This window comes from Schistocerca gregaria, chromosome 1 (assembly GCF_023897955.1).
Source record: "Schistocerca gregaria isolate iqSchGreg1 chromosome 1, iqSchGreg1.2, whole genome shotgun sequence".
Lineage (NCBI taxonomy): Eukaryota > Metazoa > Arthropoda > Insecta > Orthoptera > Acrididae > Schistocerca > Schistocerca gregaria.
Genome location: NC_064920.1, coordinates 649,659,956 through 649,675,674, shown reverse-complemented (window position 1 = coordinate 649,675,674; position 15,719 = coordinate 649,659,956). Strand labels below are relative to the sequence as shown.

General features: G+C 42.1%; 1 protein-coding gene across 1 annotated transcript in view; it reads left to right on the top strand.

Annotated features, from left to right (window-relative positions):
• The window catches only part of LOC126361142 (prolargin-like), a 102,949-nt gene that overhangs the window by 76,461 nt on the left and 10,769 nt on the right, over positions 1-15,719 (top strand). Inside the window, exon 6 of the mRNA XM_050007768.1 lies at positions 252-495. Within this exon, the coding sequence (XP_049863725.1) occupies positions 252-495 (244 nt within the window). The remainder of the gene's footprint in view (positions 1-251; positions 496-15,719) is intronic.

The following is a 15,719-nucleotide window of genomic DNA, read 5'->3' as shown; positions in this document are numbered from 1 at the left end:
AGTCTCTGGAGTAGACGACAGCAACAACAGAAACAATAAGAACACGCAGAAGATTATTCAAAAATCATTTCAAGTATTGTTTAACTTTAGCATAATTTATTATCATTCAATTTTTATGTGAATATATTAGTCAGTCTTATACCTCTATTGTTATAATTATTATTTCCTGCCATTTTGTCTCTATAAATGTCAGTCGTTTGCTTATCGAAAAGTGTACTCCATGTTTTTCCAGCTGCAATTTTATTTTGTAGGCCAATAACCTGACGGACCTTCCCGAGGACTTGTTGGCGAATTGCGGGAGTCTGCGTGCGTTGTGGCTCTCCCACAACCGTCTGAGGCGGCTGCCGAAACGCCTGCTGGAGGCCACGCCCCAGCTGCGCACCGTGCGCCTCGACCACAACCTCATAGAGGACATCGCTGGCGACACCTTTGACAACAACCCGCAACTCGGCCTCCTTGATCTGTCCAGTAACAGCCTGACGTCGTTGCCGACAGGTAAGACAGGAACTGCGTACGCTACTTTGTAATAGGTAAGTTGTTCAATCCAGCTTCTCGTTATCAATGGTCCCTCGTTAAAGTCATAAAATGACATTCTGTCGGCAGAATTCATGATCAGATTTATTATATTTTTCTCATATTCTGTCCCTGCAAAAGATCAAGAACGTTTCAAAAGGCAACCTATTTCAGTCACAGAATGGGCATTATCCTACATTAATTTCAAATACTGAAAATAGTGAGATTAGGGGCAAACACTTCTTTGTCATGGTTTCAACAAACAGTGTGCGTGGAAGTCATTGTTTACAACAGTTAATCAGATACGACGAATGATGTGGCGCAATTTGAGAGACTGTACTTGTTCAGCAGTTCATCTCTCTAGATATAAACTTAGCTTGATTTCGGTTTAGACAGATAATTGTATGATTCTTTTTAAAGGGTATGGATGATTTCTTCCCCTCATTCTTCCCCAATCTAAGCTTGTACACCATCATTGATGACACCCCAATGTCGACTTTTAGTATTATGGTATTGGTAATGTATTCATCTGAAATTAAAAATTAAAACCATATGCTAGCTGCTGTATCAAAATATAGCTTCCAGTTACAGGGTGTAGACGGTGATTCAGCTACCACTACCGATCTCGTTTTATGCGACCAGCAACACCCATCCACTCGTGGCACACAGTGCTGCTGGGAACAAACCTTTATTATGAATAATTAGTTTACACAGCTCGCCAGTTCAGTATTTAATATATTATTTATTTCAGTGTTACATCATTACAATCATTAATTTTGCTCTTTGTTACACCTAGTCACTAGGCACAGCTTGTTGAAATAGTTATGGAGCGATTCTGTTGCCCCTGCTGAAATTATCTGATGCAGCACAACAATGAAAAAAAAGGTTCAGATGGCTCTAAGCACTATGGGACATTTGAGGTCATCAGTCCCCTAGACTTAGAACTACTTAAACCTAACTAACGTAAGGACATCACACACAGCCATGCCCAAGGCAGGATTCGAACCTGCGACCGTAGCAGCAGCGCTGTTCTGGGCTGAAGCGCCTAGATCCGCTCGGTCACAGCGGCCGGCCCAAACAAACATGCGAAGCTGTCATAAGCTCGATATTCCATGCTAGCTTACTGTATGCTACTAATGTTCCGTAAGCTCATCCTATAAACGATTCTGAACACACCTGACAGGTGGTATAATCCATTCCCAAAATGTCAGTCCTTTAAATCAATTACCGATTCCTACCTAACATGGAGCTGTGTTAATAAGGCGCCCCGAGTGACTGGATGTATCAAAGAGTGAAATTAATGTTCAAAAGGAGGTAACAGTGAAATAAATAACTCATTAAAGACTGAATTGATGGAGTGTGTACTGTATTCGTCATATCAGCATGTTCCCATAAATGTAGCGTGGCGCACGTGTTTAGGCATTGCAGGCTGCATAAAGAGGGGTCGGCAGGGGCAGCTGAATTAACCTGCATATTAGGAGCGAGACAGACAGAAACTTTAAAACCGTTTCCCAGTAATTCGAAAATTTATGTCTGAGACAAATGTGTATAAAATATAAATGCATGTTTTCCTACAGCAGCTTACGCTGACAATCTGCTTCCATAGCTGAGGGGTAAGAGTTGCCATGAAGTTGCGTCGTATTCAAGTTCAGCGGAAGACGAAATCGCTAATCCCAGAGCACTCAGGGTGGCTCGCAGGGTGTAGTCTTCTCTGAAAGACCTGTGATGTGTCGTCTATTGATGTCTTCACTGAAATTCATTGCACCTGCTTGGAGCCCAGTGGCACACGTTGTCTTTGAACGCTCGTGACTCGTTCAGCGTACTCCCTATCCGGGAAGCGGTTGTTAGGCTACTGCAATCCACCATATGACAGTCTTCATGTTTCCAAAGTTTGTTGGCTCATTCAGTATTTTTACCCAACTCTGTAAATAGTCACAAGGTGTGCGCTGCATCCTTCTACGTGCACTAGAAGTTCCTAGAATGTCTAATGTTACCACAGTACTTCCTGTTAAAGCCCTTTGAATAAGGATATGTCAGCCACACAACGTAGGTATGTCACTCTACTATTATTAGTTGTTGGGTCCGATTTAAATGAAAATGAGATAATATTTATTCTACGGTCCTATAACATGGAGAGAAAGAATTCTGTGCTTCATTAGTATGCTGGTGTAGACTTTAAGTCAATGGATACATTCGGGTAGGGGAGAAGGGGGCGCAGGTTGTCAAAGCCGCATCCACTTATTCTGAGATGGTTTGTGTAGGAATGCGAAACTTTTCAAATGAAGCCCCATATGACGACGCCGGGAACGCTCCAGAGGGTTGACTTATTTTCTGATGGGCTGAAAACAACATGTCACGTACTTACAATAAATCAGAAGCGAATAAAAGTAATGAGACTTTGAGGGAAAATACAGTCCAGAGTACATTACGCTAAAATACCATCTGTCTAAGGTTCAAAAATGATTCAAATGGCTCTGAGCACTATGGGACTCAACTGCTGTGGTCATTAGTCCCCTAGAACTTAGAACTACTTAAATCTAACTAACCTAAGGACATCACACACATCCATGCCCGAGACAGGATTCGAACCTGCGACCGTAGCAGTCGCACGGTTCCGGACTGCGCGCCTAGAACCGCGAGACCACCGCGGCCGGCGATCTGTCTAAGGACGTGGCTACACTGAGAGGCTACAACTGATTCAGCACGGAATATTAGTTGTCAGCGAGATCCTTCACCATGAGTCAGCTTGGCCGATCGTCGACAAGATTGATGCCTCAACGGCATGGGAGCAACATAATCATCTGAACCAACACCTTTTTCCAGAGCTAATGGAAGAATAACGCTGCTAAAGTGCTGGTCTGTTGACCTAAGAAATCAGGAAGACCGTGTTGATGTGATCGTCTTGAGGTAATAGTCGACCTTTAACATTGCAACACGCCCTAGGTCCAAGGAAAGAGAGAAGGAAGCAGAGAAGGAAATTTATGAACAAATGCTACCCTCTAAACTGAAATGAGAGAACAAGTAGAAGTCACTCGAAACGTCCTCTGCAATGCAGATGGAGCCGACAACGAACCTACAAACTGGGGTGCCACTGATTGACATTATGAACAATCTCTGTCACATAAACAAATTTCCTGTCGTTATACATAAAAAATTACACTCCTGGAAATGGAAAAAAGAACACATTGACACCGGTGTGTCAGACCCACCATACTTGCTCCGGCCACTGCGAGAGGGCTGTACAAGCAATGATCACACGCACGGCACAACGGACACACCAGGAACCGCGGTGTTGGCCGTCGAATGGCGCTAGCTGCGCAGCATTTGTGAACCGCCGCCGTCAGTGTCAGCCAGTTTGCCGTGGCATAAGGAGCTCCATCGCAGTCTTTAACACTGGTAGCATGCCGCGACAGAGTGGACGTGAACCGTACGTGCAGTTGACGGACTTTGAGCGAGGGTGAATAGTGGGCATGCGGGAGGCCGGGTGGACATACCGCCGAATTGCTCAACAGGTTGGGCGTGAGGTCTGCACAGTACATCGATGTTGTCGCCAGTGGTCGGCGGAAGGTGCACGTGCCCGTCGACCTGGGACCGGACCGCAGCGACGTACGGAAGCACGCCAAGACCGTAGGATCCTACGCAGTGCCGTAGGGGACCGCACCGCCACTTCCCAGCAAATTAGGGACACTGTTGCTCCTGGGGTATCGGCGAGGACCATTCGCAACCGTCTCCATGAAGCTGGGCTACGGTCCTGCACACCGTTAGGCCGTCTTCCGCTCACGCCCCAACATCGTGCAGCCAGCCTCCAGTGGTGCCGCGACAGGCGTGAATGGAGGGACGAATGGAGACGTGTCGTCTTCAGCGATGAGAGTCGCTTCTGCCTTGGTGCCAATGATGGTCGTATGCGTGTTTGGCGCCGTGCAGGTGAGCGCCACAATCAGGAGTGCATACGACCGAGGCACACAGGGCCAACACCCGGCATCATGGTGTGGGGAGCGATCTCCTACACTGGCCGTACACCTCTGGTGATCGTCGAGGGGACACTGAATAGTGCACGGTACATCCAAACCGTCATCGAACCCATCATTCTACCATTCCTAGACCGGCAAGGGAACTTGCTGTTCCTACAGGACAATGCACGTCCGCATGTATCCCGTGCCACCCAACGTGCTCTAGAAAGTGTAAGTCAACTACCCTGGCCAGCAAGATCTCCGGATCTGTCTCCCATTGAGCATGTTTGGGACTGGATGAAGCGTCGTCTCACGCGGTCTGCACGTCCAGCACGAACGCTGGTCCAACTGAGGCGCCAGGTGGAAATGGCATGGCAAGCCGTTCCACAGGACTACATCCAGCATCTCTACGATCGTCTCCATGGGAGAATAGCAGCCTGCATTGCTGCGAAAGGTGGATATACACTGTACTAGTGCCGAAATTGTGCATGCTCTGTTGCCTGTGTCTATGTGCCTGTGGTTCTGTCAGTGTGATCATGTGATGTATCTGACCCCAGGAATGTGTCAATAAAGTTTCCCCTTCCTGGGACAATGAATTCACGGTGTTCTTGTTTCAATTTCCAGGAGTGTATAATGCAGACAGATGTGGCAATATTAATATTCATAGCACTGGTAGCAGTAATAGAGATAGAAACATTAATAATAATTTTTGCTGCATTTTTAATTATAAAGTGGTTTATGTTTATCTACAGTGAAAGTTAAGATGTAATTGGAGGTGTAAAACAAGATTTATCGTGGAATTTCAGGTAATTAGCTATAAGGGATAGTAAATAAATAAATATAATTACTTGACTAAAAATGTTATAATAAATTGCATTAAAGATAAATCATATACAAGGGAAACTTGACAGTGACAGAGACACAATTTCGAGAAATTGCGGCTAAGTTTGTACCTCCTCAACATGATCACTTCTTTTTCATGTGAACGTGAAAGTGAGGAGGATGTTAACTATATGCTGTTCGGTTGCGACAGAAGATTTCAAGAAATTACGAAAGTGATGTTGCGTCTGATATCCTCTGGCAATGAATTAGCAACAAATTAAACTCTTTTAGCGACAGAAAACATAGCTGTGTATACGATTTTATAGAGACAGAGAAATAAGAATATGAGAAAAGCGATTTTTTACTTTATAACAGAATACTAAGTTGGTTCGATTTGTGATAGCAGACCTTTCATATTTACGAACGTATTTTAATTTCCTTACAAAGAACCCCTTGAGTGCGATCCCGAAAGGACAATGATATTTATGGCATTCGAAGCCCCACATGTTGTCTACCAAGCAACCACAATACCGGCTGCTGACGGCAGCAGAGGGCGTGACTCGAGGTACCCAATTGTCAGGGTAGCACGAGGCTACGGAGTGCAGCTCAACTGCTTACTAGACGAGTAACTCACAAAAGCGATACTGCGCTAGTCATGTTGATACAAAGCAGAGCATGGCAACAATAAAGAAAAAAACATTGCATTCTATCTGCCACTATTGTTGCTCAAGTTGAAATTTCCTCAGAAAGGAACAAGCAGAATTTCACGGAATTAGAAAGAAGTGGCAGATGAGTCAGTGGAATGTGTGCACGGTGTACATAAGGATCACAGTGATGACGATACAAGCTTAATAAGTGATACTGGAACTTTTGTCGAGCCATGTAGTTCATCATCCTTGTCAGACAGGGAGGCACAAATCCCATCTCCTGTGAAATGTAGTAACGGATAATCGTTGTGCATGGAGCGGATACTAAACTTACATGGCAGGTCACCCGCTGCATAGTAAAAAACAATTATGAATAGATTTCGAATAAGTCCACAGAAACATGACCGTGTAGTACATAAGAAAAACTGCGGACGTCCTAGAGACGAAAAGGCGCACTTGTTATTATAACTGGCGCTTGCGCCTTTTGAGGATGCACGATACAATTTATAGGATGTGCATGATAATGACTTACTACGCTATTTTATATAAGCTGCACGCGACATAACACACAGTGACTTCAACGGAAGCAGTGGATGGTTCCATAATTTCAAACAGTGCTACATTATTGGAAGACTTAAGGTAGCAGAATTTCAAACAAAGCGTCATCTTGGCGATACATATCAAACTGCGTAACCTGCCAGATAATCTGTAGATGAGATAAACAAACTTATCCCACAGTTTTTTAAGGAATTTGTTTTCAACTCCGATCAATCAGGGAAGAGGAAATGCATATGAAAGGAACACAGGACAGTTGTATCAAGATAAACTAGCATCAATGCCTTAACGCATTCGTAAACAATTATGCCGACTGTTAATTTGTATGGTAAATTGTTTGGAAATTTATTTGTTGTGTTGCGAGAAAATTAGTCTCTGTACTTAACTAGATGGGAGAATAGTCTTTGGCAGTCACGGAACGCAGTCGCATTTACCGTCTTTACTGTTGCAGTCTTGACGCCAGCAGTTCAGATCTACTTTTCAGCAATTTCTGTCCCTGACCAGGTCCTTAAGTTCACACTGCGTTATTTTGTGAACCTCTATCACTCATCGTTACACATAAAAACAGGATTATTTGCTGAACTGGGTTTTGAAGGTGATGATGCAGCATTACTTTCACTACCTCCCTAATCACTATCATATTCCTGTGGGACAGGAACAGGAAGTCCATCTTGGCGAGACAGCAGTCGCATGGGCATCGGCATGTAAGGAAACGTCGTGAAGACTTCTTCTTCGTGGAAATAACATATGTTAATGAAGTTGTCACACAAAAGTAACTGTCATTCACATGGTTTGACAGCTGTCGCCTGATCATGGTTTTAGCAAAGCCCATTGAAGATTCAACCACGGATGGAGATTCCAGGCATAAGATATGCAACATACATGAGGAGCACAGGGCTTGTTCTGGTTCAGATTTGACAGCCGAAGTTCAGTCTGTACGCGTTCCTAACACTTTATGTGGCGTTAATGATAAAGATTGCTATTGAAGTGGAGACTGTCCGCAAATGTAGCAAAAATTGAGGAGCACTGTTTACGTATTCGCGAGGAATATTGAACCACAGGAATTACAGTCTCCACAAACAATGTCCACATGCACTGGCTACGCTTCAGTGACTCATTCCTCAAGTACACGAAGAGTGTAACAGATTGTAACAGATTGAAACTACTCTTGTTGAACGAAACATGCACCTTCCTTCCTTTCTAATTTCCTTCCCCTTGTTACTATGAGCCTGTGCTAAGAATAGAGACAAAATACACACAGCTATTGTTGTCTTGAACTTCACGACTGTCTACCATTAGCGGGATTTCGAAGCCTACATGAGAAGGGACTGAAAATTGATGCTAATACAATATGATTATAGTTAAATATACGCCACCCCCCCCCCCTCTCTGTAACATGGAAACGAGAGCTAACTGGTGTTTTTGTCGTTTTCGTTATCAGCGTGATCGTTACAGACAACAAATATTGATTTCATCTCTCTTACAATTTCACTGTTGGCTAGTGTTATTAATAGAAAAACAATGTGTGATATAACAGTTCCATGTTCATCATGTAACAACAGGTCTTACGGACCTGACGCAATCAGACATAGCACAGGGTACCACATTTTTTTACATCCATTCTTTGTACTAGTATTCTCAGGCAATCACAACAGACTCAAATTTGGTCCTACTTGCAGAGGATTCGAGCATAAATGTTATAAACACAGTGATATTAATCTTACTCATATGGCACCTAGTCAATACATCAACTGATAGTGTTTCACAGTATACACAGTCCTTAACATTCTTTGTGGTTCTCCGTGTTTATCTTCCTTTCAAAAAGTATTTTGTTCAGTAACATTAACATTAGTATGGTTTGAAAACAAACCCCACAAAGACGAAACATTAGAACATTAGATACACGGATAAAACTGTATTCAGCCACCTGGAAGTCCATATTAAGTGTGTAGTATTTAATGTAGCGTAGTTCAGTAGTTAACTGCTACAAAATACATGTTTAATATGGTTAAGTTTGATATTAAAGGATAACATTTGGAAAAAAAATCTGTTTTCTATTTCACCATTCCCGTATTAAATTACTATAACTTTTGGAAGGTACTGTTGACATGAAATTTATGTTGTTAATGGCGAAATCTCGGCCTTGGTGCCTTATCAGTTATAATAAATTTACAACATGGATACGAAAGATTCACGTACACTGTAACCTGTGTACAGTCGCTTAAAACAGTTACACAGTTAATGAAAACCTAAGTTGACCTTTGAAAGAGTGTCTAACATTTGCCATGGGTTTAATTAAAACTGACAGAATAGAGTTGATAGTGGAAGTGTATATGTGTTGAGGAAGATTAGGATCAATCAATTGAGACAATAAAAAACTGAGAAATAGTTTTCCGTATTTTCAGCTGCAGATCCATCCCAACAGATCCTTAATCTGAAGAAATTGAAGTTAATTAAAGGATTTTGTGGCCTAGGTCACTTCCTCCAACCCATTGATGAGAATATTTACAGGAATTCGTAAAAAGATTGACTTGAGTTATAATGTAATAAATTCTTATAATTAAAATATAACGTTTGTTAATTTAAACTAATCTATCATTCTGTAGTTAGATTAACTGTAGATCTGTGATTTTTTTTTCACATAATGCAGAGTCCCCGAAGTGGAATATAAAAATCATGATTAGTGTAACATCGAGAAATTTACAGTATTAGGGCCACGGTGCATGTTTAGTGCAGTAATTTTGAGCGGTAAATATTCGAAAGACAGCGATTTATTTTCTCTTTCTCGTTGTTTTCAATTCCTATAAAATTTTCGTAGTACGTGGATTCATCGTAAAATTTTTCACACTCTTATATAAGAGAGCGGTAACTCTCATGTATGTGTAAAACGCAAATGGCGTTGCCTCTTAACAGAACACAATAAATGTGATAGATTAATACAGCATATGTCAGCCTAGAAGTTGGGGCTCATGGTATAAACTGGGAGGTGATATATCAGCACAGAAATGACACGTTTATTGGAAGATGCGTTGTTAACAATGGAAAATCCTTCGAATTCTTGTATCGAGTAACGATAAAAATGAATTTTAATTGAGTATTCATGTTTTATATCAAGCCTGATGCTTTCAATATTGGACGGGAAATTCAGTTGCTCAGCCGTTAAAATAGTATAGGTGAACCAGTGTGGAATGGCGGAATAGTGAGGTACGAACATAAAAGTCAAGCCTCACTAGACACGGTTAAAATGTGCGAGGGAATATCAGCTTTTATTGCAGCGCAGTTGACGATTTTTGTGTTAACTGTGCAGAGAGGCAGAGATTAAAGGTAAATTGAAATTCAGGTCAGATGTACGTCAGATTAATCTCGGCAAATGGAACTGTTCAGTAGTGTGTCACGGGTGTACACCGACCGCCCTTCATCTGAATGCTTATTTATGAATCATTCACACATTGTCAACCATGGTTATCGCTGTGCGTTTGTATACGAACAAGGTTCATTTCTATACATGCGCACAGTCTGCTACTGAAGTGTCGAAGACATACTGTTTAAAAGTGCGTCACTGAAGCAAGCAACGATTTACGAGCTGCTTTCTGTGAGTTAATATCATATCTATAAACAATCAAATCACTCAAATAATTCTACTCTGTTTCTACTTATCATTTACCATATACCATTCTAGCATTTTTTCGGATATAAACCTAATGACTACTGGAACGTATGTACCACGCTTTCCAAATGTATATACTTCAAACTTTTGGCCAGAAAAGACAAGATTATTTTTTAATTGTCGGTTTTTACAGCACATTCTCTTTCATACACCAAGATCACTAACTCATTTGCGTCTGAAGAGACACATAAGCATTTTTTTTTTTACAGAAGAGAATTCCAAAACTGCAAAAGCATATAACTAAGAAATCTTACACGGCGATAAAACTGCTACTGCAAGTAGAGCATATTTTAGCAACCTAATTTCATCTGTAGGACCACTGACAGTAAATGTGGTTCCGAGCTGGTATTTACGAACTATAAGAAATGAGGAATATGTTTGAGACAGTTGGAGGCACATTACCACAACACAGTCAAACGTAGCACGCCTGTTGTAAAAATGTGTTCTATTTACTTTACCTATCTAGTACTTTCGTGCCCAGAAGGTTTTTTCCCCTTTAATGGCGAAGGAATATTAGAACGTGGAAGAGACCATTCGGCATCAGACCACGCTGACAAAACAAGTGTTAACAAGCAATGGGAAGGAATAAAGACTTCTGTAACTGAAGCAACCGAAGAAACTCTAGGAGAGAAAAAGCGAACAGCGAAGATGAAATCGTTCAGTGAGACATGTGAACAAGCTGTGAAGGCCAGGAAGAGAGCAAGGGCGGTGCGCATGCTGGACAGACAATGTGCGGTACAAAAGGAAGCACTGAAGACCGTAAGAAAAGAAACAAATAGGATTATGAGAACAGAAAAAATAAATTTCATGAACAATATGATGAAATCGAAAAGGGAAATACAATATCAGACAGCAGGAAAAAGTTTCAGATGTTGAAACATGTGAGGAATGCTCACAGAAACGAAGCTTTAGTTATTAATGATAGGGATGGAAATGTGATAACAAACAAGAAAATAATTCTGAGTAGGTGGAGTGAATATTTTGAAGAGTTATTAAATACTGAAGATCCAGAGAATGTCTTTCTATATGAGAATAAGACAGAAGGTGAAGGAGAAGCAGCAAACATTCAAGTCATTCGACAAGATGTATAGAGAGTAATGAGGAAACTAAAGAATAACAACGCACCAGGAGAGGATAGGCAGATATGTTAAAGGCAGGAGGAGAAACACTTCAACAAGAGCTATACAATCTCATAAAAGAAATATGAGAAAAAGGGTAAATCCAAAGAGTGGAATCAGCCGCCATTATCCCACTGTATAAAAAGAACAGTAATAGGAATTGTAACAACTGTCTCCTAAGTGTACCTTATAAAGTTCTATCTTTAATAATACTTGAAAAACTTAACCCGTTTGCAAAAGATATTGTAGGACAGTAACAGGCAGGCTTCCAGGAAGGACGATCGACCATCGATCAAATTTTCACCATGAGGCAAACCTAAGAAAAATGCTGGGAATTTAACCATCGGTTTCTGATGACATTCGTGGACTTCTCAAAGGCTTATGACAGTATCAACAGATTACGTATGTACGACATCCTGAGAGAGCTTTGTATACCAATGAAGTTAATAAACATGGTCAAGGTGTGTGCAGCGGAGACAATACCCAAAGTGGAATACCAAAGGGAGATATCCGAGGAGTTCTATATCAGAAGGGATGTAAGACAAGGAGATGTTATTTCACCACTGTTATTTAATCTGGTCCTAGAGAAAGCAATCCGAAAAGTGAAAAGAGAAAAAAAAAGGGGTGCCGCTAAATGGTAGGACAGATATATTGGGTTATGCAGATGACATCGCAGTCCTAGCAGACTCACAGGAAGTGATGGCAGAAACTGTAGAGGACTTAGCGCAAAATGCAAGTAAGATCGGATTACGGATTAGTGAGGAAAAGACCTATGTAATGGAGTTATCAGGAGAAGCTCCTAATGACATACCACTACTGGTACGGATGAAGAAAACTTGAAGAAATTCGAAAGAAAAATTACGAGAAGGACCTTTGGACCTGTCTAGGAATGGATCTCTTGGAGACGTAGAAAATACCAAGAATTGTATGAGCTGATGAGGCAACCGAACATCGTTCAAAAATTGAAAGCGCGGAGAATACTCTTGGCAGGCCACATTGATAGGAGACCAGACACATCTAGGGCAAAAGTAGTATTTAAGGGAATACCTGTTGGTACCCGTCCAATCGGAAGACCCAGGAAGCGATGGGAGGATGAGCTACAGAGAGACATTTGCCAGCTAGGAGTCCGTGACAACTGGGTCGAAAGTGCACAAGATCGCCACCTATGGAGGAGCATTGTGAGGACGGAGGGTGATCTACAGGGTCCTTGATCGCCGATTTCATGATGATGATGATAATGATGAATAGACAATTTCAAAGACATTAGTCGGAAGCATTCTGGGTAACATTTTCTGGGTAACATTTTAAAGAACATAATTCTTGATATAGGAAACAGCGATCTATCACTATTATAAATAAACTGGAAGCAGAATGAGATTTTCACTCTGCAGCGGAGTGTGCGCTCATATGAAACTTCCTGGCAGATTAAAACTTTTTAACGGACCGAGACTCGAACTCGGGAGATTTGCCTTTCGCAGGAAAGTGCTCTACCATCTGAGCTATCCAAGCACGACTCACGCCCACTTCTCACAGCTTTACTTCTGCCAGTACCTCGTCTCACACCTTCTAAACTCTCCTACTAAACTGCCAGTACCTCGTCTCACACCTTCTAAACTCTCCTACTAAACTTGCAGGACTAGCACTCCTGAAAGAAAGGATATTGCGGAGAAATGGCTTAGCCACAGCCTGGAGGATGTTTCCAGAATGAAATTTTCACTCTGCAGCAGAGTGTGCGCTGATATGAAACTTCCTGGAAGATTAAAACTATGTGCAGGACCGAGACTCGAACTTGGGATCTTTGCCTTTCGCGGGCAACTGCTCTACCATCTGAGCTACCGAAGCAGAGCTCATGCCCCTTCTCACAGCTTTACTTCTGCCAGTACCTCGTCTCCTACCTTCCAAACTTTACAGAAACTCTCCTCCTTTCGTAGGAGTAGCTTGGATAGCTCAGATGGTAGAGCACTTGCCGGCGAAAGGCAAAGGTCCCGAATTCGAGTAACGGTCCGGCACTCAGTTTTAATCTGCAAGGAAGTTTCAAACTGGAAGCAGTAAATTAATTTAAAAAATGTAATCAAGACCGCTTCCAGTTTATTTATTTTTCTGGATCACGAATAAAGAGCAGTCTATGACACCTTGACCAAAGCTGGTTTCCGTGAGTTTGAAATGAATAAAGTCAAATAATTATCCTAATTTGCATAATTGGTTACCATAAAGGCTTTATAGGATACAAAATTTACAAAAAAAAGATTCGGCATATTATGTCATTAAGAAAACAAGTCACCATATCTGTAGTTCCTCCTGAAACTAGAACCATTCAGGAGGTATTAAATTAATTTGATAATCTCACAGTTCCAAGTACAATGAAGCGCCAAAGAACGGGTTGGGCATGCGTATTCAAATACAGAGATATGTAAACAGGCAGAAGACGGCGCTGCGGTCGGCAACCCCTATACAAAGACAACTGTCTGGAATAGTTGTTAGATCGGTTACTGGTGTTGCAATGGCAGGTTATCACGAATAAAGTGAGCTTGAACGTGGTGTTGTAGTCGGCGCACGAGCGATGGGACACAGCATCTCTCAGGCAGCTACGGAGTGGGGATTTTCCCATACCAGCTTTTCACGAGTAAACCGTGAATATCAGGAATCCGGTAAAACGTCAAATCTCCGACAACGCTGCAGCCGTAAAGACATCCTTCAAGAACTGGACCAACAGCGACTGAAGAATATTGTTCAGCGTGATAGAAATGCAACCCTTCCGGAGACTGTAGCAGATATCATTGTTGGGCCATCAACAAGAGTCACCAACAGCGTCATTGGACTGTTGATGACTGCAAACATGTTGCCTGGTCGGACGAATCTATTTTCAAATTGTATCAAGCGGATGGGCGTGTATGGGTTTGCACACAAGCTCATGAATCCATGGAGCCTGTATGTCAGCAGGGGACAGTTAAAGCTGGTGGGGGATCTGCAGTGGTGTGGGGCGTGTCCAGTAGGAGTGATATGGGACCCCTGATACGTCTAGATACGAATCTGACAGGTGACACGAACCTAAGCATCCAGTCTGATCACCTGCATCCATTCCTGTCCACTGTGCATTCCGACGGACTTGGGCAACTCCAGCAGGGCAATGCGACACTCCACACGTCCAGAGTTGCTCCAGGAATACTCTTCTGAGTTTAACCAGTTCCACTGGCTACCAAATTCCCCAGGCATGAACGTTATTGAGCATATTTGGGATGCCTTGCAACGTGCTGTTCAGAGGAGATCTCCATCCGCTCCTACTATTACCGATTTATGGACAGCCCTACATGATTCATGATGTCAATTCCCTCCATCGCTACTTCAGAAGATTAGTCGAATCCATTACACGTCGTGTTGCGACACTTCTGTGCGGTCACGGGGGCCCAACACGATGTTAGTCATGTGTACCAGTTTCTTTGGTTCTTCAGTATATTCGTATGTATTTTGTGCTACCACAGGTGCCCTGAATCCGGTAGTTTATACAGGGTGTTACAAAAAGGTACGGCCAAACTTTCAGGAAATATTCCTCACACACAAATAAAGAAAAGATGTTATGTGGACATGTGTCCTGAAACGCTTAATTTCCATGTTAGAGCTCATTTTACTACCTGTGCTGCTAGAACATGTGCCTTTACAATTACGACACAACATGTGGTTCATGCACGATGGAGCTCCTGCACATTTCAGTCGAAGTGTTCATACGTTTCTCAACAACAGATTCGGTGACCGATGGATTGGTAGAGGCGGACCAATTCCATGGCCTCCTCGCTCTCCTGACCTCAACCCACTTGACTTTCATTTACGGGGGCATTTGCAAGCTCTTGTCTACGCAACCCCGGTACCAAATGTAGAGGCTCTTCGTGCTCGTATTGTGGACGGCTGTGATACAATACGCCTTTCTACAGGGCTGCATCAGCCCATCAGGGATTCCATGTAAAGGAGGGTGGATGCATGTCTCCTCGCTAACGTAGGACGTTTTGAACATTTCCTGTAACAAATTGTTTGAACTCACGCTGGTACGTTCTGTTGCTGTGTGTTTCCATTCCATGATTAATGTGATTTGAAGAGAGGTAATAAAATGAGCTCTAACATGGAAAGTAATCATTTACGGACACATGCCCACATAACATATTTTCTTTCTTTGTGTGTGAGGAAAGTTTCCTGAAAGTTTGGCCTTATCTTTTTATAACACCCTGTATTCTTTGCCAACTATTCATATAATATTTGACTTATAATGCATTGATCAGATGAGGAATTTCAAGGTTCAAAAACTGGACAGTAGTGCAGATGTGAGTCACTAATAAGTTAGTTCAGTAGTTGTGGAAAGTATTGCAATATAAGTTCTATGTTTTCAGTGAAATAAATGCAACATTAATGTTACGTAGAAGCAAAGCAGTTCTGCCACTAGCGTTAGCATTTATAAAGA